This window comes from Halichoerus grypus, chromosome 2 (genome assembly GCF_964656455.1).
Source record: "Halichoerus grypus chromosome 2, mHalGry1.hap1.1, whole genome shotgun sequence".
Taxonomy (NCBI): Eukaryota; Metazoa; Chordata; class Mammalia; order Carnivora; family Phocidae; genus Halichoerus; species Halichoerus grypus.
The window spans coordinates 155,638,069-155,665,923 of record NC_135713.1 but is presented as its reverse complement, the minus strand read 5'-3'; the positions used below and the strand labels follow the sequence as shown (position 1 = coordinate 155,665,923).

Sequence of the window (27,855 nt, the reverse complement as noted above, 5' to 3'; positions counted from 1 at the left end):
ATACTTATAATTTGTATATATTTAATAATCTGTATATATACACTGTCACATATACATACATATTTACATAGAATATATATATACTTATATTTACCAGTGTAATTGTACATATATACATATGCATATATATACTTTTATACAGCACATATAAGTAGACATATTTTTGTATATATAAATATATATATTACATATAAATATACATACATATATAGTTAAGGTGACATTCATCATCAATGATAGTGGATATAAATGTACATTTCTAGGGCACCTCGGTGGTGCCCCATGGCATGGACATTTCTTCCCTCAGGGTACCTTCCAGACTGACCCAAGTCTGCTCAGAATATGACAAATGAGGGGACAGTTCAGTCCATTTTATTCAATAATTGTGGAGCTGAGTTTCTTTCTCATCTCTCTGGCTCCATGGGTTTAGATCTTTCAAGGCATCTGCCTAAGCATGCAATGACTTTTTATGCTTAAAAAAAAATCATAGATCCATTTGAGGAAGTCTCCAGAAAAATTTCTATACCTACAAACACCTGCACTAAAGGGGGGCGGGGGGCTTGGTCATTGAAATCCTGAAGCCTTAAACTGAGAACCCCTTGTCTAAAGACATTTTATGTCCTCAGGAATTTGGTTTGGTTAGAGAAGCATCAGGATTTATCCACAGATTTTTTTTTTTAGAAGGACTCCAATTTCTCTAGTCAGGTCTGTGGTCTGTTGTGTCACCTGTAAGCACATAAGAAATCCTCTCTCAGCCCCACCTGAACCTTCTTGAGTATCTTAAAGACCTCCTTCAGGACACCCCCCTCCTCCATAACACAAGTGATATGTTAGGACTTCTCACCAGAAAAAAAAGAAAACTACAACAGCATTTTGTTAAATACTCTCTAAATAGCCCATAGAAGACAATGCGGCTTCCATTTGCCATGAATTAAAATCACGGTTTGCTCCAATGAAGTCAGCAGGTTACAAAGCACATCTTGATGTCACAGGAAGAGTATTGAGACTGGTTTCTGTTCCAGCCTGCCCTCCTTGCTCAGTCCATATGGTCAGCATTTCCACACAGCCTCTGCTGGTACCCTCCGCTTCCTTAAACTCAAGTCAATCTGAATCTCCCCCACCCCGATGAAGTCAACATCCCTTCTCAAATCTTTGTTCCTAGGTTTCAGTGATTTGTTAATGAGATAACTGATCTGACCCACTGTAATCTCACGCAATTTAACTTCATTCTTAAATTCATCATAAATTTTTCTCCTAAGAGATCTCCCATAATACTTCCAAAGCTTACACGATCTCTCTGAGCAATGTGTCTTGGCTGCCCCGCTCTATCCTGGGGCATCGTGCAGCAGAGAGGGGCAAGACCATGAAATTTGGAGTCAGAAAAAAGTTTAAATTTAGGGTCAGCAACTGAATGTCTTTGTGGCTTTGAGTTAGGCACGGATCCTTCCAGATCTCAGTTTCCTTATTTCTACAGTGGGAGTGTTGTTGAAAACCAGCCTCTGTTCTCGAGAGCCGAAATATGTAACATGAAGACAGTTTGGATGGAAAGAAGGAAGAAAATTTATTACTTTGCCAGGCACAGGAGGGCTGCAGCAGGCTAATGCCCAGGGTAAAAGGCTGAGGGGTTTTATAGGAAAATACAGGATCTGGGCGGTTTCCATGGGAATCTGGAATGTGCTGCTAGCCGTGTGTCATGTCTTCAAGGTGGTCTCATGACCAGCGCTGCCACCTGCCATCAGAATCTCGTTACTAAGTATACATTGAGGTCAGCGAGATATCAATATCGATACCGAGTTCCTGGAACAAAGGAGTCTACAGAAAAACAAGTGTGTGTGTGTGTGTGGGGGGGGGGTGCTTCAAGAGTGAGGAAGAGAGAAACGTGTTCAGTTTGAAGTTAAGCCTTGCTGAAGCCCTAGTGTGTTCATCTTAATTTCCATCCATCATTAGGTTTTTTTTTTTAAGATTTTTTTTAAATTTATTTGTCAGAGAGAGAGAAAGCGAGAGTCAGCACAAGCAGGGGGGAGCGGCAAGCAGGGGGAGAAGCAGGTTCTCTGCTGAGCAAGGACCCCGACTTGGGACCTGAGCCGAAGGCAGATGCTTAACCCCCTGATCCACCCAGGCGTCCCATCTTTACATTTCTACAGTGGTTTCAGGAGCAAGGATATTTGCTGTGTCTGCTGTCATGAGGACTGGACTTTTTAATTTCAAAGTGAATATTTTTTAGTTTGTAAAAAACATAATTGGTTCTGCGGTTTCATTTTGTTGTACCCTTCCTTCTCTCTTTTCTTTCCATAATGCTCTTCATTTTTTTTTTTTAATGGTTTCTACTTCTTTTTCTCTTTGAACAATCCAGAATACTTCCTTAAAAATCTCTTTCAGATTGGGGCACCTGGCTGGCTCAGTTGGTGCAGCATGAGACTCTTGATCTCGGGGTTGTAAGTTCAAGCCCCACATTGGATGTAGAGATTACTTAAAAATAATAAAAATACCTTGGGCTGCCTGGGTGGCTCAGTCAGTTAAGCGCCTGCCTTCAGCTCAGGTCGTGATCTCAGGGTCCTGGGATTGACCCCTCATCGGGCTCCCTGCTCAGTGGGGAGCCTGCTTCTCCCTCTCCCTCTGCTGCTCCCCCGTCTTGTGCTCTCTCTCATTCAAATAAATAAATGAAATCTTTAAGAAATAATAAAAAATCTTAAAAAAAACTCAAATTGTTCTATAATCTCTTATTTGCGGGGCACAATTTCCCTCATTTAAAAAAATAACTGGCAACTGCCCCTTTTGATGGATTGTTTCTGGTGCAGCTTATAATTTTTGACTTTAAGCTTCTCTTCCATGAAGAATGTTTTCTGTGGGTGCCCCACGTGGCCTAGATTGGAGTACCCTGGAGTTTTGTTACTCGAGGATCAACCTCTCCTCTGCTCAAAGATACTGTTCCACAGTTGTCTCTTCCCTCCCATGCCTTGCAAGTTTGTCCTCCCTGCTGGATCATTCCACTCAGCATATAATCACGCTGTAATACCTCTTAATTTGTCTCGTTTTGCTATTTCCCTTTATAGCAAAACTTCTTGAATGACTTGTCTCTATTTGTTGCTCCAATTTTTCTCTATTGAAGTGTTCCATTCAGGCTTTCTCCATTCTCTGCTACTCTTACTAAGGTCACCAGTGATTCCCCTGTTGCTGAAACCAATGGTCAATTCTCAGTCCTCATCGCACCTTTGATCACTAGCTTTTGATCCAGTTGATTACTGCCTCCTTCTCTTTTTTTGAACATTTTGTAGTTGGGCTCCAGAACATCAGTCTTTGTTTTCCTCCTACCTCAGTACCCCTTGATCTCTTTATCCGTTGATGGATCCTCCTTATGTCCTTGACCCTAACATGTTGATGTGTCCCAGGACTCACTCCTCATACCTCTTCTCTTATTTTCACTCGTTGTCTCAGGACTTGGGCATTTGTTATTTCCTGGGTCTGGAAAGCTTCTCCAGATATCCACAAGCTTTGCTCCTTCACTTAAGGTCCGGGTTGTGAGTCATTTTATCAGTTAGCTCTTCCCTGATCATCCTATTAAACTACACTCTTAACACTGTCCATCCCCTCACATCTTGATTTAATTTTCTCCACAACACTTATCATTATCCAACATACTTACTATTACTTGTTATCTATTTATTGGCCAACTCTTTCACAAAACATAAATCCTCTGAGGGCAGGAACCTTAACTATTCAGTTCACTGTTGTATCACCAGCTGTTGGAACAGTGTTGGGCACGGGAGGCATCTGATAAATATTTACTGAATGAGTGAGTGAATAAATGAATCGAAAGAGATGATATATTTCCCTTACTTCCTAGACTGAGATAGATATCTCTCGACTTTCAAAATATATTTTTTAGTTGTTAGGTCTGTTTAGAAAGAAGGGAAATTTCATGCTTCACCTCAAGTTGCCAGTTTATTTTTATTTTTTATTTTCTTAAGGTTTTATTTATTTGAGAGAGAGAGCGAGCACAGAGGAAGAGGGAGAGGGAGAAGCAGGCTCCCCGCTGAACAGAGAGCCGGACACGGGGCTCCATCCCAGGACCCCGAGATCATGACCTGAGCCGAAGGCAGACGTCCAAAAGAGTGAGCCACCCAGGCACCCCATTTTTATTTTTTTTTAAGATTTTTTATTTATTCATTTGAGAGAGAGAGAAAGAGACAGCATGAGCAGGGGGGATGGTCAGAGGGAAAGGGAGAAGCAGGCTCCCCGCTGAGCGGGGAGCCCGATGCGGGGCTTGATCCCAGGACCCCAGGATCATGACCTGAGCCGAAGGCAGATGCTTAACTGACTGAGCCACCCAGGGACCCCTCAAGTTGCCAGTTTATAAAGAAATTATTAAACTACTGAGTGTCAATTCCATGTCAGAAGCCATCTATCAAGGTTAGAGTTCTCACCCTGAGCTTCACAGGTTCCGAGAATGGGCTTCAGAGCTCTGTGAACCCCCTAAAAATGTTGTAGATGTGTATGTGCATTTTCCTTGGGAAAAGATTTATAGCTTCCATCAGAATCACACACTATCTGTGACCCAACTAAAGGTTTTGAATTATTGTTATCTTCCCTGGGTATTGATCAACTAAAAGCTAAAACGTTGGAAGATAAAAACTCATCATCTTCCTTTCCAAAGTCTTGACTTTCTTAGAAGCAAAGCCCTTTGTGTCAGAAGAAACAGTCACTGCAGGCATCCCTTTAAAATGTTCCTGATAAATTGCTACCCTGCTGCTTCAGGAACTCATAAAGTAGCATTGTTAGACAAGTCCATGTTAGAAATCTCCACTTGGGTTAAGCTGAGATAGTTTTCACACGCTGGGTCTTGTTCAGGCCCTGGGACCTAGAAGACCATGGTTTTTTTTTTTTTTTTTTAAAGATTTTATTTATTTATTTGACAGAGAGAGACACAGTGAGACAGGGAACACAAGCAGGAGGAGTGGGAGAGGGAGAAGCAGGCCTCCCGCCGAGCAGGGAGCCCGATGCGGGGCTCGATCCCAGGACCCCGGGACCATGACCTGAACCGAAGGCAGACGCTTAACGACTGAGCCACCCAGGCGCCCTAGAAGAACATTTTAAATCCCCTTTTCCACTGGTTGGTTTCTCAGATTTGTAAAGATAGCATGATTCACACCTCCTCCCTCTTCCAAAGCCTTATTTCTTCAGACGAGATGTCTCCAATTTCTCTAAACGTGGGCCAGGGCAGCTCACCACACGGCAACTCTGTTTCTGAATGCTCCCCAGTTCGCCAATTGCCCAAGACTGAACGCACATAGGATACACACAGGAGTCCGGTCTCGCAAATTTGGCCCCGATACTTGTACCAACGCTGCTTAGTATCACAAAACGACTGTTGCCGCCGAGTGCAGCATGGATGTGGAAAAGAGGTGGAGAATGGAGAGGGGGGAGGTGGAGAGACGAGGCAAAATCATAGCGCTTCTCGACTTCTGGCCTGCGGGAAAGGGAAGGCGGAGGGGAGCGAGGATGACAAATATGTTGAAGCAGTCTGGGGGAGGCAGAAGGAGGAAGACAGGCAGAAGGACAGAAGGGAGGCGAAGGTGGGGCAGGTTAGCTAGCACCTCGCTGAATTCCAACACAAGGACGTGGAAAGAGAGCGCTAAGGAAATGCAGAGTTGGTGTGAGCTGGAGCAGCAGGACAGAGAGAGGTCGGGGTAAATCAAATGCTGCAGGGAGGCCAAAAAGGGGGGGAAGGGCAGCGAGCAGACGCCCCGCCTGAGCACTTGGGGTACTGGCAGAGTCGCCAAGGTGTGGGGCTGACACAGGGTCTGCGACAGACAAGGGGATTATCTTGGTGGACCGTCGCAGCGCTTGGCCCAGTGCCTGGCCCAGAGGAGGGACTCGCTAACAGACCGCTTGGTGACAAGCGAAGGAGCAAATGCACCAATCTGGAATGAATGACCCAAGCTTCCGCTGCGGGCGACCGGGAGCGGCCTCGGGGCCTGGAGGACGCGAGAGGGGCGGGGCGACGCGGGCGGCCAATCGGAGCCCGCGCCTCGGCTCCGGCCCCGCCCCCAGCCCGCCGCGCCGACGCCCGCGCGGCGCCCGCGGCGCGCGCAGTCGCCCAGCTCCAGGAAGTGCGCCTGGAGTCGGCGTCGCGGGCCGAGGTGAGCGCGCGCGGGCTGGGCGGGCCCGGCTCCGGCCGCCCGGGGTCGGGCGTGACGCCGCCAGTCTCCGCGCGGGGGCTCGGCGGGGCCCCCGGGAGCGGCGGCGGGGCCGGTGGACGCGCGCCCGACGGTCTCGGAGGGCGCGGGGACGCGGCGGGTGCGGGGGAGGGGCGGCGGGGCCGAGGGGGCTCTGGGGTAGTGGAGACGCCGCTGTCCGGAGCTGGCGCTGCGCCCCTGAGCCCGTGGACCCTGGACTCCCCGGCCACGCCCCTGGACCGGCACCTAAACCGGGCCGCTTTCTCTGCCTTCCCCCAGAGGCTGGGAGAGAGCCTCTCTCCCCGGGGTGCTGTGGGCGTTGGGGAGCGAGAGTGGAGGATACCTGGGTGGGTGCCCCGGCCTCCGGGACGCAAAATGCCGGTCGTCCCCCAACCTCAACGCCCCTGGGGGCGTTTGTGACAGCCCCCAAACCCTCCTCCCCCAAACCCCCCAACGTTGGCAGCTCTCCTCTCCACAGGCCTTGCTTGGAGCTTCGTGGCTTCCAATTCGACCGCCCCTTTTGAGCCTCCCAGGTTTCTAATCAGTCAACTCTGATACTTGCCTTGCAGGGGGATTGTGAGGATTAGAAATGGCATGAACAGGGCCTAATATGGAGCTGCTGCGTAGTGTTGGAGAAAAAATTACTCACATGCTCGTTAAAGACGGTAAGGCAGAGTTTATTCAGGGGGGCTATTGCAACGCGGTTTTGCAGGAGCAGAGAGCAATTGGGCTACGCTCTGCAACAGGGAGGAGTGGAAATTGTAGCCAAGGAGCCCGGTGGGGGGTGGGAGGGGTCCGTGGATGGAAAATGACTAAGAGGTAACTTACGTCCGGGGTAAAGGGAGCTCTGGCTGAATCGACTTGACTGGAGTTTTGCTGAAGACAGGCCTGGGTGATAAGGAATTTGATCAGATATCAGGGCTGGTCAGATACCATGGTTGATGTAGAATTTGACCACCTATCAAAGATGAGGGACTTTCCCTAAACTGGACTCAGCAGGATTCTTGCTAAAACGGGACTAAAAGGGTCAAGGACAGACCTGAAAGGCCAGGCCTAGTGGAAAAGAGGGCTGCGGAGCTTGACTAAAGTTTGCTTAAGGAGAGTGTTTGTCAATAGTAGGTACGCGGGGTGCCTGGGTGGCTCAGTTGGTTAAGCGACTGCCTTCCGCTCGGGTCATGGTCCCGGAGTCCTGGGATCGAGTCCCACATCAGGCTCTCGGCTCATCGGAGAGTCTGCTTCTCCCTCTGACCCTCTCCCCTCTCATGCTGTTTCTCACTCTCTCTCTCAAATAAATAAATAAATAAAATCTTTAAAAAAAAAAAATAGTAGGTACGCAACAAAGGGCTACCTGTATGCATAGGTATAGTAAGTGTGCTTACCTGAGTTGTACATTTGAAGTTCACTCTAATTTGTTACAGTTTTAATAACAACTACACCTATGTTTTTCGTAACAGGAGCAGATACTCATGAAGTCACTGGAATATAAACTACACCCTCTATAAAGTAATTTAATTTGGAATAATTGAGGCATTTTTCCTTGCATTTTGTTAGGAGATAATTACTAAAATCAGATTTAAATATTTTATAAGTTTTCTAGTTTTTCCTAAAGGTCATTTTCCCTGAATGGTATCTAAACAGCTATGTTCATTCAGGAAGCAAATAAATTTGAATAAATCTACCCATTAGTCTCTTGCTATCGGAAATCTTTCTACTTGTTATTTGAAACTCAGGAGCCAAATAGATTTAGGTAATAAAGGATGCTTTTATATTTATTCAACATTTATTTAATATTTATTTATAAGATTTTTATTTATTTATCTTAGAGCATGAGTGGGAGGGGCAGAGGGAGAGAGAACCCCAAAGGGACCCCGCGCTGAGTGCTTGGAGCCAGAAGCAGGGCCGGATCCCAGGACCCCAAGATCATGACCTGAGCCGAAACCAAGAGTCAGCTGCCCAGCCAAGTTCACCACCCAGGCACCCCATTTGTTTAAGTAGACTCCGTGCTCAGTGACGCGGGGCTTGAACTCAAAACCCTGAGATCAAGAGTAGGACACTTGACTGACTGAGCCACCCAGGTGCCCCTTATTCAATATTTTAACATATTTATTCAAAACTACATATTTTCTCTAGAACTTTAGTGGTTACCTCTAAATTTTGATACTGTGTTTTCAGTATCATTCAATTTGAAAACATTTTAATTTCCGGGGCACCTGGGTGGCTCAGTCAGTTAAGTGTCTGCCTTCTGCTCAGGTCGTGATCCTGGGGTCCTGGGATGGAGCTCCAAGTCCGGCTTCTTGCTGGGGGTGGGGAGTGAGCGGGGGCAGCCTGCTTCTCCCCCTCCCCCTGCTGCTCCCCTTTTTGTGCTCTCTCTCTCTGTCAAATAAATAAATAAAATCTTAGAAAAAAAAGGAAAAGAAAACATTTTAATGTCCATTGTGATTTTTTCTTTGGCTATAGGTTATATTAGTTATTTAATAATTTCCATATATTGGCATTTTCTAGATATCTTTTTGTTACTGGTTTCTAATCTCATTGCACTGTGGTCAGAGCATATATATTTTGAGATTCCAGTCTTTTGAAACTTATTTATGCATATGGTCTGCTTTGGTGAATGTTTCATATGAACTTGAAATGAATGTGTATTCTGCAGTTGTTGAGTCTGAATGTTCATTAGAATGAGTTGGTTTATAGTGTTCAGATTTTCTGTAGCCTTACCGATTTTTTTTTTTTTTTTTGGTCTTGTTCTATCAACTATGAGGATTTGTCCCTTTAGACCTGATAGTAGGTGCATATACGTTTAGGGTTTTGTGTTCTAAATGATTGGACCCATTTATCATAATGAAGTGTTCCTCTTTTTTTTTCTTGAAGTCTCTTGGTCAAATACAAATATGGCCATACCAGCTTTTGTATGCTTGCTGTCTGCATAGGATGTCCTTTCCCCATTGTTTTGTTTCCAAACTTTTGTGTCTTTATGTATTAAATATCTCTTGTAGACACCCTGTGATTGGGTCTTACTTTTCTAAATCTGGCAATCTTATAATTCAAATGTTTAGCCCATTTACATTTAATGTGATTACTTATATGGTTGGGTGTTAGTGTACCATATTGTCTTTTTTTCCATTTGGTCTTTCTGGTTTTTATTCTCTTACTGCATTCTGGGATAGTGAGTGTTTTTTAGGATCCTTTATTGGTGTTTTTAGCTGTACTTCTTTGTATAATATTTTTGCAGCTACCAGTATGTATCTTTAAATTATCAGAGTTTACTTTAACTTATTAGAGTCTACTTTAATATTTGTACCACTTTGTACTAAACAATTTACATTTCTCATTCCTGCCTCTCATTTAACACCTTTACACTTCCAGTTTGTCACCCGACATGTAGCACCACTCACTTCCCACTTCCTATTCCTCATTTAGTGATTCATAAATGTAATGACCGAACAACCGATTAATTCCATTTACTCACTCCTTTGTGCTGTTTTTATATCTTTTACTTTTACTTATTATCTATTTACACACTGTGGTTATTTTTGCTTTTAATAGTTGCCTTTTAAGGAAGTTAGGAGAAGTAAAAGCATAGTATTTCTATATTTATTCACCATATATTTACCATTTTTGGAGATCTTCATTTCTTTCTGTAGATCTGAGTTTCCCTTCAACTGGAAAGGTGTCCTTTAGCATTTCTTATAGTACAAATCACTGTGGAGGGGCTCTTGGGTGGCTCAGTCAGTTAAGCGTCTGCCTTTGGCTCGGGTTGTCCCACGGTTCTGGGATCGAGCCCCGTGTCAGGCTCCCTGCTCAGTGGGGGGCCTGCTTCTCTTCCCACGTCCCCCGCTCCCTCGTGCTCTCTCTCACTATCTCTCTCCGTTTTTCAAATGAATAAATAAAATCTTAAAAAAAAAATCACTGGTGAAAAATTCTCCTAGCTTATTTATCTGAAAAATGTCTTTATTTTTTTATTAAAATGTAATTAACATACAATGTGATATTAGTTTCAGGTTTACAACATACTGATTTGACAGTTTTATACATGACTCGGTGCTTATCACAATAACTGTAGTCACCATGCAACGTTATTATAATATTATTGACTATATTCTCTATGCTTTTGATCTCTGTGATTTGTTTGATTATAATGTATAACTTGTTATAACTGGAAGTTTTTTATCTCTTAATCCCCTTTATTTATTTTGCTCATAACCCCCACCTCCCTCCCCTTTGGCAAACATCAGTTCTTTGTATTTAAGAGTCTGGTTTGTTGTTTATTCATTTGTTTGTTTTCTTTTCATATTCTACAAATAAGTGAAATCATAAGGTATTTTTCTCTCTCTGTCAGACTTATTTCACTTAGCATAGTGTCCTCTAGGCCCATCCATGTTGTCACAAATGGTAAGATTTCATTCTTTTTTATGCCTAAGTAATACTCCATTGTATATATACACTGTATCTTTATCCATTCATCTATCAATGGACACTTGGTTTGCTTCCATATCTTGGCTATTGCAAATGCTGCAGTAAACATAGGGGTGCATTTATCTTTTCAAATTAGTGTTTTTGTTTTTTTGTATAAATATCAGTAGTGCAATTACTGGATCATATGGTATTTCTACTACTTTTAAAACATTTTCTTAAATTTTAAATTTTAATTTTTTAAAAAAGATTTATTCATTTGAGAGAGAGTGAGCGAGCGAGAGAGCACAAGAGAACACAAGCCAGGGGGAGGGGTAGAGGGAGAAGCAGACTCCCCGCTGGGCAGGGAGCCTGACATGAGGCTCGATCCCAGGACCCTGGGATCATGACCCGAGCCAGAGGCTGACTCAACCGATTGAACCACCCAGGTGCCCCGGTATTTCTACTAATCAATTTTTTCTGTTTTCCACAATGGTTGCACCAATTTACCTTCCCACCAACAGTGCACGAGAGTTCCCTTTTCTCTCCATCCTTGCCAACACTTGTTACTTCTTGTATTTTTTATATTAACCATTCTGAGGTATCGTTGTGTTTTTTTTTGCATTTTCCTGATGATTAATGATGTTGAGCATCTCTTCCTGTGTCTCTTGGCCATCTGTAGGTCTTTGGAAAATTTTCTGTTCAGGTTTTCTGACCATTTTTTAATTGGATTGTTTGTTTTTTTGGTGTTGAGTTATAGAAGTTCTTTGTATAGTTTGGATATTAACCCCTTATTAGTTATATCATTTGTGCATTTCTTTTTCCGTTCACTAAGTTGCCTTTTTGTTTTGTTGTTGGTTTCCTTTGCTGTGCAAAAGCTTTTTATTTTGGTGTAGTCCCAGTGGCTTATTTTTGCTTTTGTTTCCCTTGCCTGAGAAGACCTATCTATAAATATGCTCCTAAGGGCGATGTCCAAGAGATTACTGCCTGTGTTTTCCTTTAGGAGATTTATGGTTTCCGGTCTCACATTTAGGTCTTTAATCTATTTTAAGGTAAATTTTGTGTATGGTGTAAGAAAGTGGTCCAGTTTCATTCTTTTGCACGTAGCTGTCCAGTTTTCCCAGCACCACTTACTGAAAAGACTGTCTTTTCCTCATTGTATATTCTTGCCTCTTTTGTTGTAAATTAATTGACCATATGGATGTGGGTTTATTTCTAGGCTCTCTATCATGTTCCATTGATCCGTGTGTCTGTTTTTATGCCAGTACCATACTGTCCTAATTGCTATAGCTTTGTAGAGTATCTTGAAATCCTGGAACGGAGATAACTCTAGCTTTGTTCTTTCTGAAGATTGCTTTGGCTATTTGTTGTCTTTTGTGGTTCCATGCAGATTTTAGGATTATTTTAGGAAAATACTGTTGGTATTTTGATAGGGATTGCATTGAATCTGTAGATTGTTTTGGGTAGTATGGGCTTTTTAAACATATTAATTCTTTCAGTCCATGAGCGTGGTATATTTTTCCATTCCTTTGTGTTGGCTTCAGTTTCTTTGAACAATGTCTTACAGTTTTCAGAGTAAGGTCCTTCATCTCCTTGGTGAAATTTATTCCTAGGTGTTTTCTTCTTTTACATGCAGTTGTAAATGGGATTGTTTTCTTAATTTCTCTTTCTGCTATTTCATGATTAGTGTATAGAAACACAACAGTTTTCTGTGTGTTAATTTTGTATCCTGCAACTTTACTGAATTCATTTATCAGTTCTAATAGTTTTTTTGATGGAGACTTTAGGTTTTCTATGTATACTCATGTCACCTGCAAATAGTGACAGTTTTACTTCTTCCTTACCAGTTCGAATGCTTTTTATTCCTTTTTCTTGGTCTGATTGGTACAGCTAAGATTTCCAGTACAATGTTGAATAAAAGGAGTGAGTATTAAGGAGGGCATGTACTGCAATGAGCACTGGGTGTTACACGCAAACAATGAATCATGGAACACTACATCAAAAACTAACGATGTACTGTATGGTGACTAACATAACGTAATAAAATTAAATTAAAAAAAGAATGAAATCTTGACATTTGCAATGACGTGGGCAGAGCTAGAGTGTATTATGCTAAGTGAAATAAGTCAAAGACAAATACTATATGATTTCACTCATATGTGGAATTTAAGAAACAAAACAGATGAACATACGAGAAGGGGAAAAAAGGGGAGGGAGGCAAACCATAAGAGACTGTTAACTATAGAGAACAAACTGAGGGTTGCTGGAGGGGAAGTGGTGGGGGATGAGCTAAATGGGTGATGGGCATTAAGGAGGGACTTCTTGTGATGAGCAATTGGGTGTTACATGTAAGGGATGAATCACTAAATTCTACTCCTGAAACCAATATTACACTATATGTTAATTAGCTATAATTTAAATAAACATCTTTTTTAAAATTAAAAAAAAGGTGAGTGGACATCCTTGTCTTGTTCCTGATCTTAGAGGAAAATCTTTCAGTTTTTCTCCACTGAGTATGATGTTAGATGTAGGCTTTTCATATGTGGCCTTTTTCTTTTTTTTTTTTTTTAAGGTATGTTCCCTCTAAGTCCATTTTGTTGAGAGTTTTTATCATAAATGGATGTATTTTGTCAAATGCTTTTTGCACATCTATTGAGATGATCATATGGGTTTTTTTTCCCTTGTTAAATGTGATGTGTTACATTCTTTTTTTTTTTTTAAAGATTTTATTTATTTATTTGAGAGAGAGAGACTGAGAGAGAGAGCACATGAGAGGGGGGAGGGTCGGGAGGGTCAGAGGGAGAAGCAGACTCCCTGCCGAGCAGGGAGCCCGATGCGGGACTCGATCCAGGGACTCCAGGATCATGACCTGAGCCGAAGGCAGTCGCTTAACCAACTGAGCCACCCAGGCGCCCGATGTGTTACATTCTTTTAAGAATATTGAACCGCTTGATTGAGGTGAATGATTTTTTTAATGTATTGTTGAATTTGGTTTGCAAATACTTTGTTGAGGATTTTTGCATCTATGTTCAGGAGAGAGATTGGCCTATAGTTTTCTTTTTTTGTAGTGTCTCTGTCTGATTTTCTATTAGGATAATGCTGGCCCTGTAGAATGAATTTGGAAGTTTTCCTTCCTCTTTCATGTTTTGGAATAGTTTGAGAAGAATATTTATCAACTCTTTTTTAAATGTTTGCTAGAATTTGCCTGTGAAGCCATTTGGTGCTGGACTTTTGTTTGTTGGGAGTGTTTTGATTACTCATTCAATTTCATGACTAGTTCTTGGTTCATTCCAATTTTCTATTTCTGAATCAGTTTTGGAAGAGTGTAGGTTTATAGGAATTTATCCATTTTTTTCTAGGTTGTCAAGTTTGTTGGTATATACTTTTTCATAATACTCTTTTGTAATCTTTTGTGTTTCTGTGACTTGAGTTATTTTTCTTCTTTCATTTCTGATTTTACTTATTTGAGTCCTCTCTCTCTCCCTTTCTCTCTCATTTATGAATCTGGCTAAAGGTTTATCAATTTTTTTTTTAAAGATTCTATTTGTTTTACAGAGAGATAGAGCACAAGTAGGCAGAGCAGCAGGCAGAGGGGGAAGGAGAAGCAGGCTCTCTGCTGAGCAGGGAGCCTGATGCAGGGCTCGATCCCAGGACCCCGGGATCATGACCCGAGCTGAAGGCAGCCACTTAACCGACTGAGCCACCGAGGTGCCCCAAGGTTTATCAATTTTTAAAAAAGATTTATTTATTTCAGAGAGAGAGAGTGCGCACAAGCATGAGTGGGGGGAGGGACAGAGGGAGAGAATCTCCAGTAAACTCCCCACTGAGTGTGGAGCTCAACACAGGGCTTGATCTCAGGACCCATGAGTTCATGACCTGAGCCAAAACCAAGAATCGGACATGTAACTGACTGAGCCACCCAGGTACCCCAAGGTTTATCAATTTTGTTGATTTTTTCAAAGGACCAGCTCCTGATTTCATTGATGTGTACTATTATTTGTTTGTTTTTAGTTTCTGTTTTGCTTATTTCTGCTCTAATCTTTATTATTTCCTTTCTTCCACTGGTTTTGGGTTTTGTTTGTTCTTTTTCTAACTACTTTAGGTGTAAGGTAGGTTGTTTATTTGAGATTTTTCTTATAGTAGGACTGTATTGCTATAACTTCCTTCTTAAGAACTGCTTTTGTTACATCCCAAAGATTTTGGTCCATTGTGTTTTCATTTTCATTTGTCTCCATGTATTTTTGGATTTCCTCTTTGATTTCTTGGTTGACCTATTGGTTGTTTAATATGTTGTTTAGCCTCCATGTGTTTGTGTTCTCTTCGGATATTTTATTGTAATTGATTTCTGGTTTCATACTGTTGTGGTTGGAGAAGATGCAGGATATGATTTCAGTCATCTTAAATTTATTGAGGCTTGTTTTGTGGCCTAACATGTGATATGTCCTGGAGAATGAATTGAAAAGAATGTATCCTGCTGTTTTTGAATGGAATGTTCTGTATATATCTCTTAGTTCCATCTGGCCTAGTATGTTGTTCAAAGCCAGTTTCTTTGTTGATTTTCTTTCTGGATGATCTATCCATTGATGTAAATAGAGTGTTAAAGTCCCCTATTATTGTGGTATGACTGTCAGTTTCTTCCTTTATATCTGTTAATATTTGCTTTATGTATTTAGGTGCTCCTGTGTTGGGTGCATAAATATTTACAATTGTTACATCCTCTTATTGTATTGATCCCTTTATCATTATATATTGCCCTTCTTTGTCTCTTGTTACAGTCTTTGTTTTAAAGTCTGTTGTCTGATATAATTATTGCTACCCTGGGTTTTTTTTTTTTTTAAAGATTTTGTTTATTTGAGAGAGAGCGAGAGAGCACGATCAGCAGGAGGGGCAGAGGGAGAGGGAGAAGCTTAACCAACTGAGCCACCCAGGCGCCCTAACCTGGCTTTTTTTTTCTTCAATTCTATTTGCATGGTATATGTTTTTTCATCCCTTCACTTTCAGTCTATATGTGTCTTTAGGTCTGAAGTGAATCTCTTACAGGCAGCATAGAGATGAGCCTTTTTTTTAATTCATTCAGTTACCCTATGTCTTTTGATTGGAGCATTTAGACCATTTAAAGGAATTGTTGATAGTTAATGTATTTGTTGCTATTTTGTTAATTATTTTCTTGTTATTTTGTAGTTCTCCTCTGTTCCTGTCTTCTCTTGCTCTCTTCCCTTGTGCTTTGATAGCTTTCTTTAGTGTTATACTTGGATTCCTGTCTCTTTTTTGTGTGTGTATCTATTACAGGTTTTTGATTTGTGGTAACTACTGGTTTCATATATAATGTGTCTAGCAGTTTCTGTTTAGTTGATGGCTGCTTCAGTTTGAACACTTTTTTTTTTTTAAAGATTTTATTTATTTGACAGGGAGAGACACAGCGAGAGACGGAACACAGGCAGGGGGAGTGGGAGAGGGAGAAGCAGGCCTCCTGCTGAGCAGGGAACCCGACGCGGGGCTTGATCCCAGGACCCTGGGATCATGACCTGAGCCGAAGGCAGACGCTTAACGACTGAGCCACCCAGGTGCCCCCCCCCCCCTTTTTTTTTAAAGTAGACTCCACACCCAGCGTGGAAGCCAGCACAGGGCCTGAGCTCACGACCCTGAGATCAAGACCTGACCTGAGATCAAGAGTCTGATGCTAACTGACTGAGCCACCCAGGCGCCTCAATTTTGAACACATTCTAAAAGCAGATGTCTTTATTTTAATTCTGATTTTTGAAAGATGTTTTTACTGGATGTGGAAATCCGGGTTGGTGGTTCTTTTTTTCTAGAATTTGCATTTGGTTCTTTTTATAATTTCTGTTTCTCTGTAGAAAGTCCCTATCTCTTCTCTCATTATGACTATATTTTTATTGCAGTCCTTGGACCATCTTTGGGTTGGTTTCTCTTGAATATTTTTTCCATGACTTTTAAGTCATATTTTCATGTTTTTAAATTAAATAATTTTGGGTTACATCTTAGATATTGTGGATGGCACATTGTAGATGCTAAGGATTCTGTTAATCTTCCTCTGAAGAGTATTGAGTTTTGTTCTAGCAGGCAGTTGAGTTACTCACTGATCACCTTTGACTTGAATTAGCTTTATTTTTTTATTTTTTAAAGATTTTATTTATTTGACAGAGAGAGACACAGCGAGAGAGGGAACACAGCGGGGGAGTGGGAGAGGGAGAAGCAGGCTTCCCGCAGAGCGGGAAGCCCGATGCGGGGCTCGATCCCAGGACCCTGGGATCATGACCTGAGCTGAAGGCAGATGCTTAACGATTGAGCCACCCAGGCGGCCAACTTTTTTTTTCAAAGATTTTATTTATTTGACAGCAAGAGCGCACAAGCAGGGGGAGCAGCAGAGGGAGAGGGGGAAGCAGGCTCCCAACTGAACAGGGAGCCGGATGTGGGCCCCGATCCCAAGACCCCAGGATCAGGACCTGAGCTGAAGGCAGATGCCCAACTGACTGAGCCACCCAGGCGCCCTGAAGTAGCTTGGTTTTATACCTTGTTAGGACAGATCTCTGGAAAGCCCACAGTGGATCCTGAAGCCTTCTAACTTGATCAGACTAGACTAGTAGACTGGGTTTCCTCTGCGGATCTCGTTGAGGCTTGGCTTTAGGCTCTAAACCTAGGGCAGGTTTAGAGTAGGTCTTATTCTAGGATATGGTCTTTACTCCCAACATGCGGCCTTTCCAGTATCTCAAGATGCTTTGGGTATTAATGAGGTCTCTCCATTGTCAGTGGTCAAAAACTCCAATATCTCTCATCACTGATTGGCACTTGTATTTCTTTTGCTCCTAACCCGGTTGCAACCGCTCTCTGTTAAACCTTGCATAGTTTCACCCTGCTCATGTGCAGTCCAACCCTTGGCTCACAGGGAAACCCCACATAGACTTCTGCCTGACCAACCCCCCCACCCCCACCCCGGTCACAGCTCCATTCTCCCCACTGAGCTGTTCTTGAGAATCCAGATACAAAAGCAGCTCCAAGTTCTGATCTCTAACTCCTCAGTTTGGTGAGACCACTGAACTCTGTGTGAGCTGCAGCTTCCTGCACTGTTGTTGGGGAAATTGTCCCCATGCAGAAAGCCAGGATGATCGTGGGTCTCACCTCAAGAGTTTTTCTTCCCTTGGGGATTTCATTCTTGTCTGCCTGTTGTCTAGTGCTTGAAAACAGTTGTCTTACAAGTTTTCTCCAGTTCTGTAGTTGTTTACAGTGGGTGGGACAGTGTGTACTGCCAGTTACTCTGCCATGGCCAGAAACTGAATTCCCCAAACATGTTATTTACTGAGCACATAATATACGTCATTGTAACACCCTGGTTTCTGTATGAATATATGAATGAAACACGTGGTTTCTTTTTGAACAAAAAATAAATGCACCGAGGTCTGCATGAGAAACATGTAACATTGGGTTAATCCCTCTTACCTCACTCCTTTTTTTGCTTGAAACATTTTCTTCTTTTCTTTTTAGTTTTTAAGTGATCTTCTGATATGGGATAAATTGTTTGAAGTGCTAGGGATGAAGACATTCCTTATTATACCTCAAGGAAAAAGCAGCTTTTATTTATTTATTTATTTACCATGTATTTATTTTAGAGAGAGAGTATGGGAGCCAGTGGGCTGGGGAGGGGCAGAGGGAGAGGGAGAGAGAGAATCCCAAACAGATTCCATGCTGAGCACAGAGCCTGACATGGGGCTCGATCTTATGACCCTAAGATCATGACCTGAGCTAAAACCAAGAGTTGGATGGTTAACCAGTGAGCCACCAAGGTACCCCGGAAAAAGCAGTTTTTATTTTTTCTTTGTATTTTTTTTTTTTAATTTAAATTCAATTAATTAACATATAGTGTATTATTAGTTTCAGAGGTAGAGTGCAGTGATTCATCAGTTGTATGTGACTCCCAGTGCTCATTACATCACGTGCTCTCCTTAATACTTGTCACCCAGTTACCCTATCTCCCCACCAACCCCCCCAAAAGCAACTTTTAAAAGCTGGAGTGTTATACTGATCTCTGATTAAGCCAGACAGATTAGTGATTGGGTGTGTTTGCTTGTTTGTTTTGTTTTTATTGTCGCAGTTAGTGTTACGGAGAAATGACCTGTAGCTTTTTTTTTTTTTTTAATTTTTTAAAGATTTTATTTATTTATTTGCTAGAGAGAGAGAGAGAGAGAGAGAGAGTACAAGCAGGGGGAGGGGCAGAGGCAGAGGGAGAAGCAGACTCCCTGCTGAGCAGGGAGCCCGATGTGGGACTCGATCCCAGGACCCTGGGATCATGACCCGAGCTGAAGGCAGCCGCTTAACCGACTGAGCCACCCAGGCGTCCCAGACCTGTAGCTCTTTAATAACATTCAAGGATTGACCTAATGATCCAATATTAGGATCTTATGCAAGAAAGTTAACTCGAAATAGTACATGATTCTTTAAACATTTCTAAATACTAACTTTGTCATTTAATATTTTTCTTTTCACTGTCTTAGTTACTGTCTTCTAAATTTTTATACCAGTTGCCATAAAATAGTGCTCACTTAGTTCAAGGCCATAGGAATGTTTTTGAGGTAGCTGTTGTTTGTTGTAAGTCTTCTTTAAGCCCAGGGTTGAAAATTTCAGTTCTGACAGGTTTTCCTAAGTTCCCAAATAGTCCAGTTTTCCATGTGGCACTCAAAAGAGATCACCTAGAAATTTCATTGCATCTTTTGGGGAAAAATGAATTTATTCTCTTCAACCTCCTATTTATTACAGAAGCATCAGATTATTTCAACATTAGCCTTTATTTCTAGGGCATTGATGTCTTCGTTCAGCTTTACTTTTTGGTCTGCAGACGTACGGATGCAGATAAGGAAGTGTCCAGAAGAGTCGTTTGCTAGGAAACCAGTAGCAAAAACGCTTCACGTGGTGCATTTCATTTTTCTACTTGGCTTGCACATTTGGAGACTGAGAGGGAATATTGTAAAACGCTCAGGGTGATGATGCCAGCTTAGATACAGTATTAGCGATTTGCTTGGTCAAGGTTATAATCTTTCTCATGTGGGGGGTGTGCGTTCGGTCTCACCGATCACGTGTCCCTTTCCTCTGCACAGCCCTGGCTCTCGTTCCCTCTCTAGGGCCCCTGTGAGAGCCTCCGTGAAGCCTTGGTCCTCCCCAGTGACAGCTCCGCCCCGGAAACACTTCACCTAAAAAAGGACTTGCCAAGCCAGAGGATGCCTGTCGAGCTGGGGCAGGCCCTGGTCCTGCCACTGCGGCTGGCGAAGGCCGAGGACGCCCCATTCTCAGGACCAGATGCTGCCTCTCGAGGGGAGCTCTCTAACCCCGAGGCCGCACGCCAGCTTTTCAGGCAGTTTCGTTACCAGGTGATGTCTGGGCCCCACGAGACGCTGAGACAACTGCGGAAGCTCTGTTTCCAGTGGCTGCGGCCAGAGGTTCACACAAAGGAGCAGATCCTAGAGATCCTCATGTTGGAGCAGTTCCTGACCATCCTGCCTGGGGAGATCCAGATGTGGGTGCGGAAACAGTGCCCCGGCAGCGGGGAGGAGGCCGTGACCCTTGTGGAGAGCTTGAAGGGAGACCCCCAGAGACTGTGGCAGTGGGTAAGCAGAGGGTCGAAGCTGCCAATGACGCACAGGGCTCCTCTGGGGCCTTTACCGGGTGTGTTTGTCTTTTTCCTGACCCTCAGTGCTAACAACCAGTTCTCCAATTCACTGCTACCAGCGAGGTGTCTTACAGTTCAGTTCAGATCTGACACTAATATTCTGGGGTTGGCAGACCCAGTGCGATAAGGGTCAGTCTCGTCAGGCCGCTCCCATTTCAGACACCAAGCACAAGTCACCCAGGCCAGCTATACTTACGACTGATGGGCTGTACATTTGGAGGTTCCCACAACCTCCTCCTCGGGGTAGTTAATTTACTAGAATGACTCCTAGGAGGAGACTTCCATGGCGTCTCTGGGCATGCCATCCTCCCAGCACTTCTGTGTGGCCACCAGCTCAGGAGCTCCCTGAACCCCATTGTTTAGTGGATTTTAGGGAGGTTTCATTACTTAGGCACGATAATCATTGGCCATTGGTGACTGAACATCTCCAGCCCATCTCCCTTCCTCGGGTTGAGGGTTGGGGCTGCAAGTTCAGTCCCCTGGTTGCCTGGTTGGGTCCTGTGGTGACCAGCCTCCATCCTGAAGCTACCTCGGGACCCACCGAGCGTCACTTTCTTAGCATAAACTCAGGTACGGTTGAAAGGAGCTCATGATGGCATATGCTCCTCACTCCTGTCATTTAGGCAGTTCCAAGGGTTTTAGGGACTCTGCCAGGAACCTGGGACAAAGACTAAATACATATTTCTTACTGTACTGCATCAGTATATCCCATATATCTCCCCTAATTCTGAGGCTCTCTGACTCAAACACTTTCTCGTCATTACAAATAGAAGATAAAGTCTCTTGTCCCATTCCATCTTTCTACTAAAGTCTTTGAGAAATTATTCAAAGGATACCTGAGTTTTAATTGGTGGAGACTGTCCAGTAGAAACACATTATTAATGGCATGTTCAGGGTCTCCCAGGCCCGATTCAGGCCTCAGCTTTTGGCCCCTCAGGGTGTTTTCCTCACAGGTTCCTGCTGGTCTAGACAGAGAAGCTGGTTTTCCCTACTCCATGTCCCTAAGGACTGCCTTATTATCTGTTATAGAGCGTTACCTTTGTTTCTTTCAGAACCCCTCAGTCTGGACCTTTCGGTAATTAGTAATATGTGGTCTCTAGATCAGCATCCAGGTTCTAGGACAGGAAATCTTGTCAGAGAAGATGGAATCTGCAAGCTGCCAAGTGGGGGAAGTAGAACGCCATTCTGAAGTGGGGCCTCAGGAGCTGGGACTTCAGGACTCACCCTGCAGGCCTCTGGAGCCTCCGAGCCATCCAGTGAAAGAGGAGTCTGACATGGAACAAGAATTAGGTGAGGGGCAGTCACTCGTGGTGTGTGGTGCTTTCTTGGGGAGTTTTGGGGATTGTGGTTAGTAGGCCTCAGAGTGAGTTGAAAATGATATGCTGCTCAGGTGAGGGTATCTCCGGAAAGTTTGGAAACAGCGTAGACCTACTGAATCCCTCTGATGTGGAGATTCAGTCTGTGAATCTCCTTTATGACTGGGCCAGACCATTTGAATGTTGGTTCTGAGGAAGGGGAAAGGAAGGAGGGGGAAAATACGGGTGAGGCTGTTTGGAAGGTTGTGGGAAGTTGGAGTTTGTTAGGGAGGTAAACACGAGTCTTGACATCATGGACGGTGGGACAGGCATCGGTTCTCATTTGGGACAGTTTTCATCTGTACCCTCCGGGGAGTGGTTTGCGACGACATCTAGAGTCTTCAGACTTTCTGTTCCTCTCTTCAGTGATGGCTGCTACCCCACCTCCCGGCCCACCGGAGGAAAGGCTCATCAGAGACCAGGACTTCGGAGCCTCCTTTCTCCAAGCAGCACCTCCGGTGAGCTGGCTTCCCTGCCTCTCTCACCCCAGAGCCGGGCTCGAGGGTGTCAGCTGGCAGTCAGGAGGATGGAAAGGGGACACGTTCTCAGAAGCGGAGGAGAGAGGACCGCCTAGCAAGGACAATAAGAACAATACACATGGAATGAAACCTGAGTCTCAGCATTTCCCTTGAGGCAGAATGTTTAGTGGATAATGGAATCTGGGTCCTGGAAGAAGTGGCCCTCTTGTTTCTCCCTTTCCTGTTCATTGGGTTATGCTGAGAAAAGACTCTGATTTTCTGGTCTAGGCCTCGCCCGATAGGAGTCAGTCTGAGATTTTGTATGCTTCTATCTAATGTGGGTCAGGTGGCCTCCCCCAACTTTACAGAGGCATAATTGACAAACAGCGAACTGACCATATTTCAAGTGTACAGTTTGGTACGTTTTTGATATATACACACATGTGTGAAACCATGACCACAATCAGGATGATAAACATACTTGTTACGCCCAAAGGTTTCCTTTTGCCCTTTTGTGATCCCTCCCTCCTGTCCCCTACGCTCCCTTAATCCTGAGATCCCGAGGCCACCACTGAGCTGCTTTCTGTCACCATACATTAGTTTGCATTTTCTAGAATTGTATATAAAATGGAATCATGCCATCTGTACTCTTCCCTTTGTTTTTCTGCATGTAATGTAGTTTTCTTGTTTCTTTGAATATTTTCTCAGTGGTTTTTAACAGTTGGACTGTGATGGACCTGGGAGTCATTTTCTTCATGTTTCTTGTGCTTGGGATTCTTTGGGATTCTTGGATCTGTGGGTTTATAGTTTCCAACAAATTCGGAAGAATTTTGGCCAGTATTTCTTCAACTGTTTTCTATCTCCCTTCTTTCTCCACTTCTTTGCAGACTTTGAGAATAACACCCGCATGGGCTGTATATGATGATAACGTGCGGACATATGTTAGATCTCTTGAGGTTGTCCCAGAGATTATTGATGCTCTTCTCTCTTTTTTTAAAAAAAATCTGTTTCATTTTGGATGGTTTCTGTTTATGTGTCTTCAGGTTCACTGATCTTCTCTTCCACAGAGTCTAATCCATTCTTAATCCCATCCAGTATAGTTTTCATCTCTAGAAATTTGAACTGGGGCTTCGTTATATTTTTCATGTCTATACTTAACATATTGGGTCTTTCCTACACTTTCTTGAACGTACAGGATGTGGCCATGCCATCTGTGTTAATGTCCTTGTCCACTAATCTATCACCTCTGTCATTTCTGAGTCAGTTTGGATGGATCGATTGATCTCATTTTGAGGTGTTTTCCTGGTACTTTGTGTGCCCAGCAACCTTTGATTGGACGTTGTGCATTCTACCTTGTTGGGTGCTGGGTATTTCGACATTCCTCTAAATGTTGTTGAGTTTTGCTCTGGCATGTGGTTGAGTTACTTGGACGTGGTTTGTGTTATGGCACCAGAGAAGTCTTTAGTCTGGGCTCACTTTTCCCACTACTGAGGCACTACCTTCCGTGTATTCCACCTGATGCTGCCTGGTGTACGAGGTTTCCACTCTGGCTGGTGGAAAATAACTATTTCCAACACCATGTAAGCTGTTCCCTCCGCTTCTTGTGGGGGACCCCTGTACGTCTCTGGAGCTCGCTCTCTGTTCGGCTCCCCACTCTGGTCTTCTGCCCTGCTGACTATAACTGCCTTCCCCGCCTCAAACTCTGAGCTCTTTCTGCCCGCACCTGGGGTGCTCTCTCCCTGGCCAGTGCAGGGCTCACCTAATTTGTTTCCTCATTTCCAGGGATCGCTGCTCTGCTCTGCCTAGCAGGTGATGTCTGCGAACCATTGTGTCATATATTTTGTTCTCTTTTTCAGTTGTTTCAGGTCGGAAGGTAAATGTGGTCTCTGTTACTCCATCTTGGCTGTGAACAAGTTTGGGAACAGGTTTATTTTGAATACGTAGTTAAATTAACAACTCAGAAAAGTTGCGTTTGATTAAAAATAAAGTTTTTCTGGAACCTGTACGCCTTGATCAAAGCATTGTTTCAGACCTTTGGGGAACCCTTCTTGGGACTTGCCTCCTGAGGTACTTGGAGTGAAGGTCAAGGTAGGGAAGCCAGTAGGTGGTGCTTGGTTGTGATGCTTATGCCAGGTATGAGCCTCAGCTTCCCAGGCTCAGAGATGGAGAAACCAGAATGCCGACTTCACTGTTTACCCTGGGGAGAGGGATGGGACGGGCCGGGAGAGGCACAGACCTTCTTAGTGTCTCAGGGATACCTGTCCTCCTACTTTCCAGATACCTAGAAACCAAATTGTTAGGAGGTTTCGTAGTGATAGTGATTTGGGTATTTTATGAAATATTTCAAGCAGACATGGAGGATTATTGTTGCCTCTGTAGTAAGGAAAAGTATCCGTATGAAAGGTCTATACAATTTCTGAACATATTTTAACCAGTAGAATTAAGCATTAACTATTCATAACATAACAACATTAACCATGACTTGTTTTGGATAGCTCAAAAGACTAAAAATGTTCAGCATCATGGTGTGTGTGTGTGTGTGTGTGTGTGTGTGTGTGTGTTACTGAGCAGGCAACTGATTAATAGCCACTCAGTGTGTGTGTGTGTGTGTGTGTGTGTGTGTGTGTGTTACTGAGCAGGCAACTGATTAATAGCCACTCAGTCCAAACAAAAGTCACTCTTATCCAGTCCCAGTATCCCTGCTCCAAACCCTAACAAAAGCTATTTGCATCAGAAGGACCTTGATATTTAATGGATGCTTTGTGAAGTGAAGGAGATACTAAAATAGATGTAATCACTCCCTCTGATCTCTTTGATAGGTCAGGAGCTTCGTGAATAATGCCAGAATAAGGAAGTAGCATCCCTACACAGTGGTCCTGCATTGTTAGGGACACCGACTGAGTTAGAGCCTCACATAGATAGACTTGGGGATGCGTTTACTCACATTCCTGTTTTCAGCCTTCAGGAAAGGAACAGGGTGCAGAGAACCCTGCAAGTCAGTTGTGCAGTGTCTCATGGACCCACAAGGTGGTGCTGTCTCCATACAAAATCAAGATAACTTTTTTTATCAGAGTCCATAGTTCTGTCCTTCTGGAATAGGAATTGAGATTTTTTTTTCTCTTCTTATAAAAATGAGGAAAAGGCAAGATGGGTGCAGTTGCGTCTTGCCTGTAGAGTGAGGGCTTTATTCACACATCCCTAGCTTCTTGGCAGTTCCTTGAGTGAGTGTGTGGCTGTTTAGAGCCCTCCTGAAGCGTCTTTTCTGAGTTTTGAATGAGCTGATTACGGACCTTGGGGATTTTGGTGGCCGCACTCTCCGTTGCCTTGTACTGTCCTTGGGAGCGCCCGTTCCGGTGCCCACGGAACCGGCTGTGTATCCAGCAGGCCAGGCATCGGAGCAGTCATTCCTGTGCTCGACATGCCCGTTACTCTCTCTGGGACTGCTGAAGCAAGGGTCTGTGTCTTCTGATCGAAAAGACTGAGGGGTCCTGTATTCAGCACACCGGTTATTTTCAGGAGGTTGTTAAGGTAGCTTCACTCACAGATTAACAAAATAAGCCCATAACTCTATGAATTCCTTTAATAGTCAAAAATTCTAAATTAAAATTCAAATTAAAAATGTGGTTATAGAGATGCCTGGGTGGCTCAGTCGGTTAAGCATCTGCCTTCGGCTCAGGTCATGATCTCGGGGTCCTGGGATTGAGTCCCACATCGGGCTCCCTGCTCAGTGGGGAGCCTGCATCTCCCTCTGCCTGCCGCTCCCCCTGCTTGTGCTCTCTCTCTCTCTCTCTGACAAGTAAATAAAAATCTTTAAAAAATGTGGTTATGGTTAATACTTAAGTATATGGTAACATATATTTGTCACTTTTCGCTTTTTTTTTTTAAAGATTTTATTTATTTTAGAGAGGGAGAGCTAGCGCGTGAGCAGGGGGAGGAGCAAAAGGGGAAAGAATCTCAAGCAGAGCCCCACACGGGTCCGATCTTGGACCCCGAGATCATGACCTGAGCTGAAATCAAGTGTCGGACACTTAACTAACTGAGCCACCCAGGCACCCCCACTTTTCACATTTTATCTTAAAAAAAAATCCAGCCATCTTTTGCTTTTTAAAATTTTTGCTTAGTATCTGCTCATTGCAGACTTTTGGTGTCTTCATGCTTTTTCGGGTCTTCTGCTTCCCTTTGGTGTGCTGGGGGGCAGACTTGATTTAGGACTGAGAATGGCTTCCCTGGGTGTACCTGTGTCGTAGGACGATCTCATTTTCTTATTCGTCCTCCTTAGTTTTGCTCCCCGTAGCTAGCTATTTGTGATAATAATGGATGGCTATTGGCTTTGAGGTTCCGGAAAGTGTACAGAACGCCTTAATTCTCTCTGCAGACCCTTGGTGGGCAGTCTGGGAGACCGAGTATCCTGTAGACCACTTGTAAGATAGTAACAGTGATAAACGTATCCCTTCCTGAGGAGTTACTTGCCGAGCGCTTTATTTCTGCCGGACGACATACATCGAGTGCCTGCTGTGTTCTGGGCATCGTCGTGGGGACTGAGAAAGTACAGTGGGGAGTCCTTTTCTCATGTGGCTCACATGCTAGTAGGGGCAGCTCTTAGAGACTTGTGCGGATGCACGCGTGTGTGTGTGTACACACACATACATGTAAATATTTGATAAACTGATGAGTGCTACGAATGAAGACTACATCGTGCTGTGAAAACAAGTGACGCATTATTTGTTAGCTTTTGAGTTTCGTACTCTAATCAAGTGAGGACGGAGACTCAAAGGTTATGTAACTTAAGATCACACAGGTAGCAGTGGCAAATCTGGGACTCGAAACCCGTGTGTCTGACCCCAAGGGCTGTGCTGTTTATGAATCCCGCCGTCGTACAGACTGAGTCTCTAACAGCCAGCTCCTCGGTGGGAAGACTGGAATTTGAATTCACAGGAGACTCCAGGCTGGCAGCGTTCCCAGTTTTGAGTCTCTAGTCTCCAGTTTCCTAGGAAAAGAAGGGCTTGTTTTGGGGAATAATTGAGGCGCACCTGGCTCCAGAGAATCCATCGATTTTCCACTAAGTGGGAGGGAAACTGGTCTAACGTTAGACCTTAAACTCAGAACTGCCGGAGGGTTTCCAAGTGTGCACGGAAGCAGTCTCTGTCTCTGCTCTGAATCCACCGGTCTGTGTCAGGGAGACAACGCAGTTGACTTCATCGTGGGCTCTTGCCACCTTTTTGCTGATTTGCGCTTGCATTTCCAACACCTTCCCTTTTAATTTCTTTTTCCTCTTGAATTTCCAGATTTTAATGAAATATTGGGACTATCAGGCTCTTACCATTCAAAGACCTCTATTATAAGCACTGAGTTAAAAAAAGAAAAATGTAAAGGACAGTGTAGCAAAGGCCTCTGCCTTCTCTCTGTGTCCTTCACTCTTAAATATGTGCAACTGGAAAAAAAAAAATCCAGAACTTTAAAACCTAAATGGTTTCTAACCAGGGCAGGAGATAGTGACGTGGAGACTGTGGTTTTCCCCTTTGGCCTCTCCTTGGTTCACAGACCCGCAGCGGTGTCATGGCATTGTGTGTTTTCCAGGAGCAGTGGAGGCACCTGGATTCCACTCAGAAGGAGCAGTACTGGGATCTCATGCTGGAGACCTACGGGAAAATGGTCTCAGGAGGTGAGGGCGTGCGCTAGTCTGACGGGCGGAGGCGTTAAACATTTCCCGTGTCCCGTTAGAGACAGCTGCTCCACTTGATGTCGCCTGGGTCAGGGAGGGCATGAGGGGCGCGGCTGGGGGCTGGAGATAGCATTTTAGT

General features: G+C 43.8%; 1 protein-coding gene across 7 annotated transcripts in view; it reads left to right on the top strand.

Moving 5' to 3' along the window:
- The first annotated feature begins 6,049 nt into the window (after positions 1-6,049).
- The window catches only part of ZNF18 (zinc finger protein 18), a 28,223-nt gene continuing 6,417 nt past the window's right edge, over positions 6,050-27,855 (top strand). Inside the window, exons 1-6 of one of the 7 annotated variants that reach the window (XM_036106920.2) lie at positions 6,050-6,140; positions 6,746-6,841; positions 19,697-20,179; positions 21,342-21,531; positions 21,963-22,054; positions 27,632-27,716. In XM_036106920.2, the coding sequence (XP_035962813.1) occupies positions 19,793-20,179; positions 21,342-21,531; positions 21,963-22,054; positions 27,632-27,716 (754 nt within the window). In that variant the 5' untranslated portion in view covers positions 6,050-6,140; positions 6,746-6,841; positions 19,697-19,792. Of the gene's footprint in view, positions 6,141-6,163; positions 6,271-6,319; positions 6,524-6,745; positions 6,842-19,672; positions 20,180-21,341; positions 21,532-21,962; positions 22,055-27,631; positions 27,717-27,855 lie in introns of those variants that run through there. The other 6 variants (XM_078067929.1, XM_036106917.2, XM_036106919.2 and 3 more) reach the window with 6 other exon arrangements.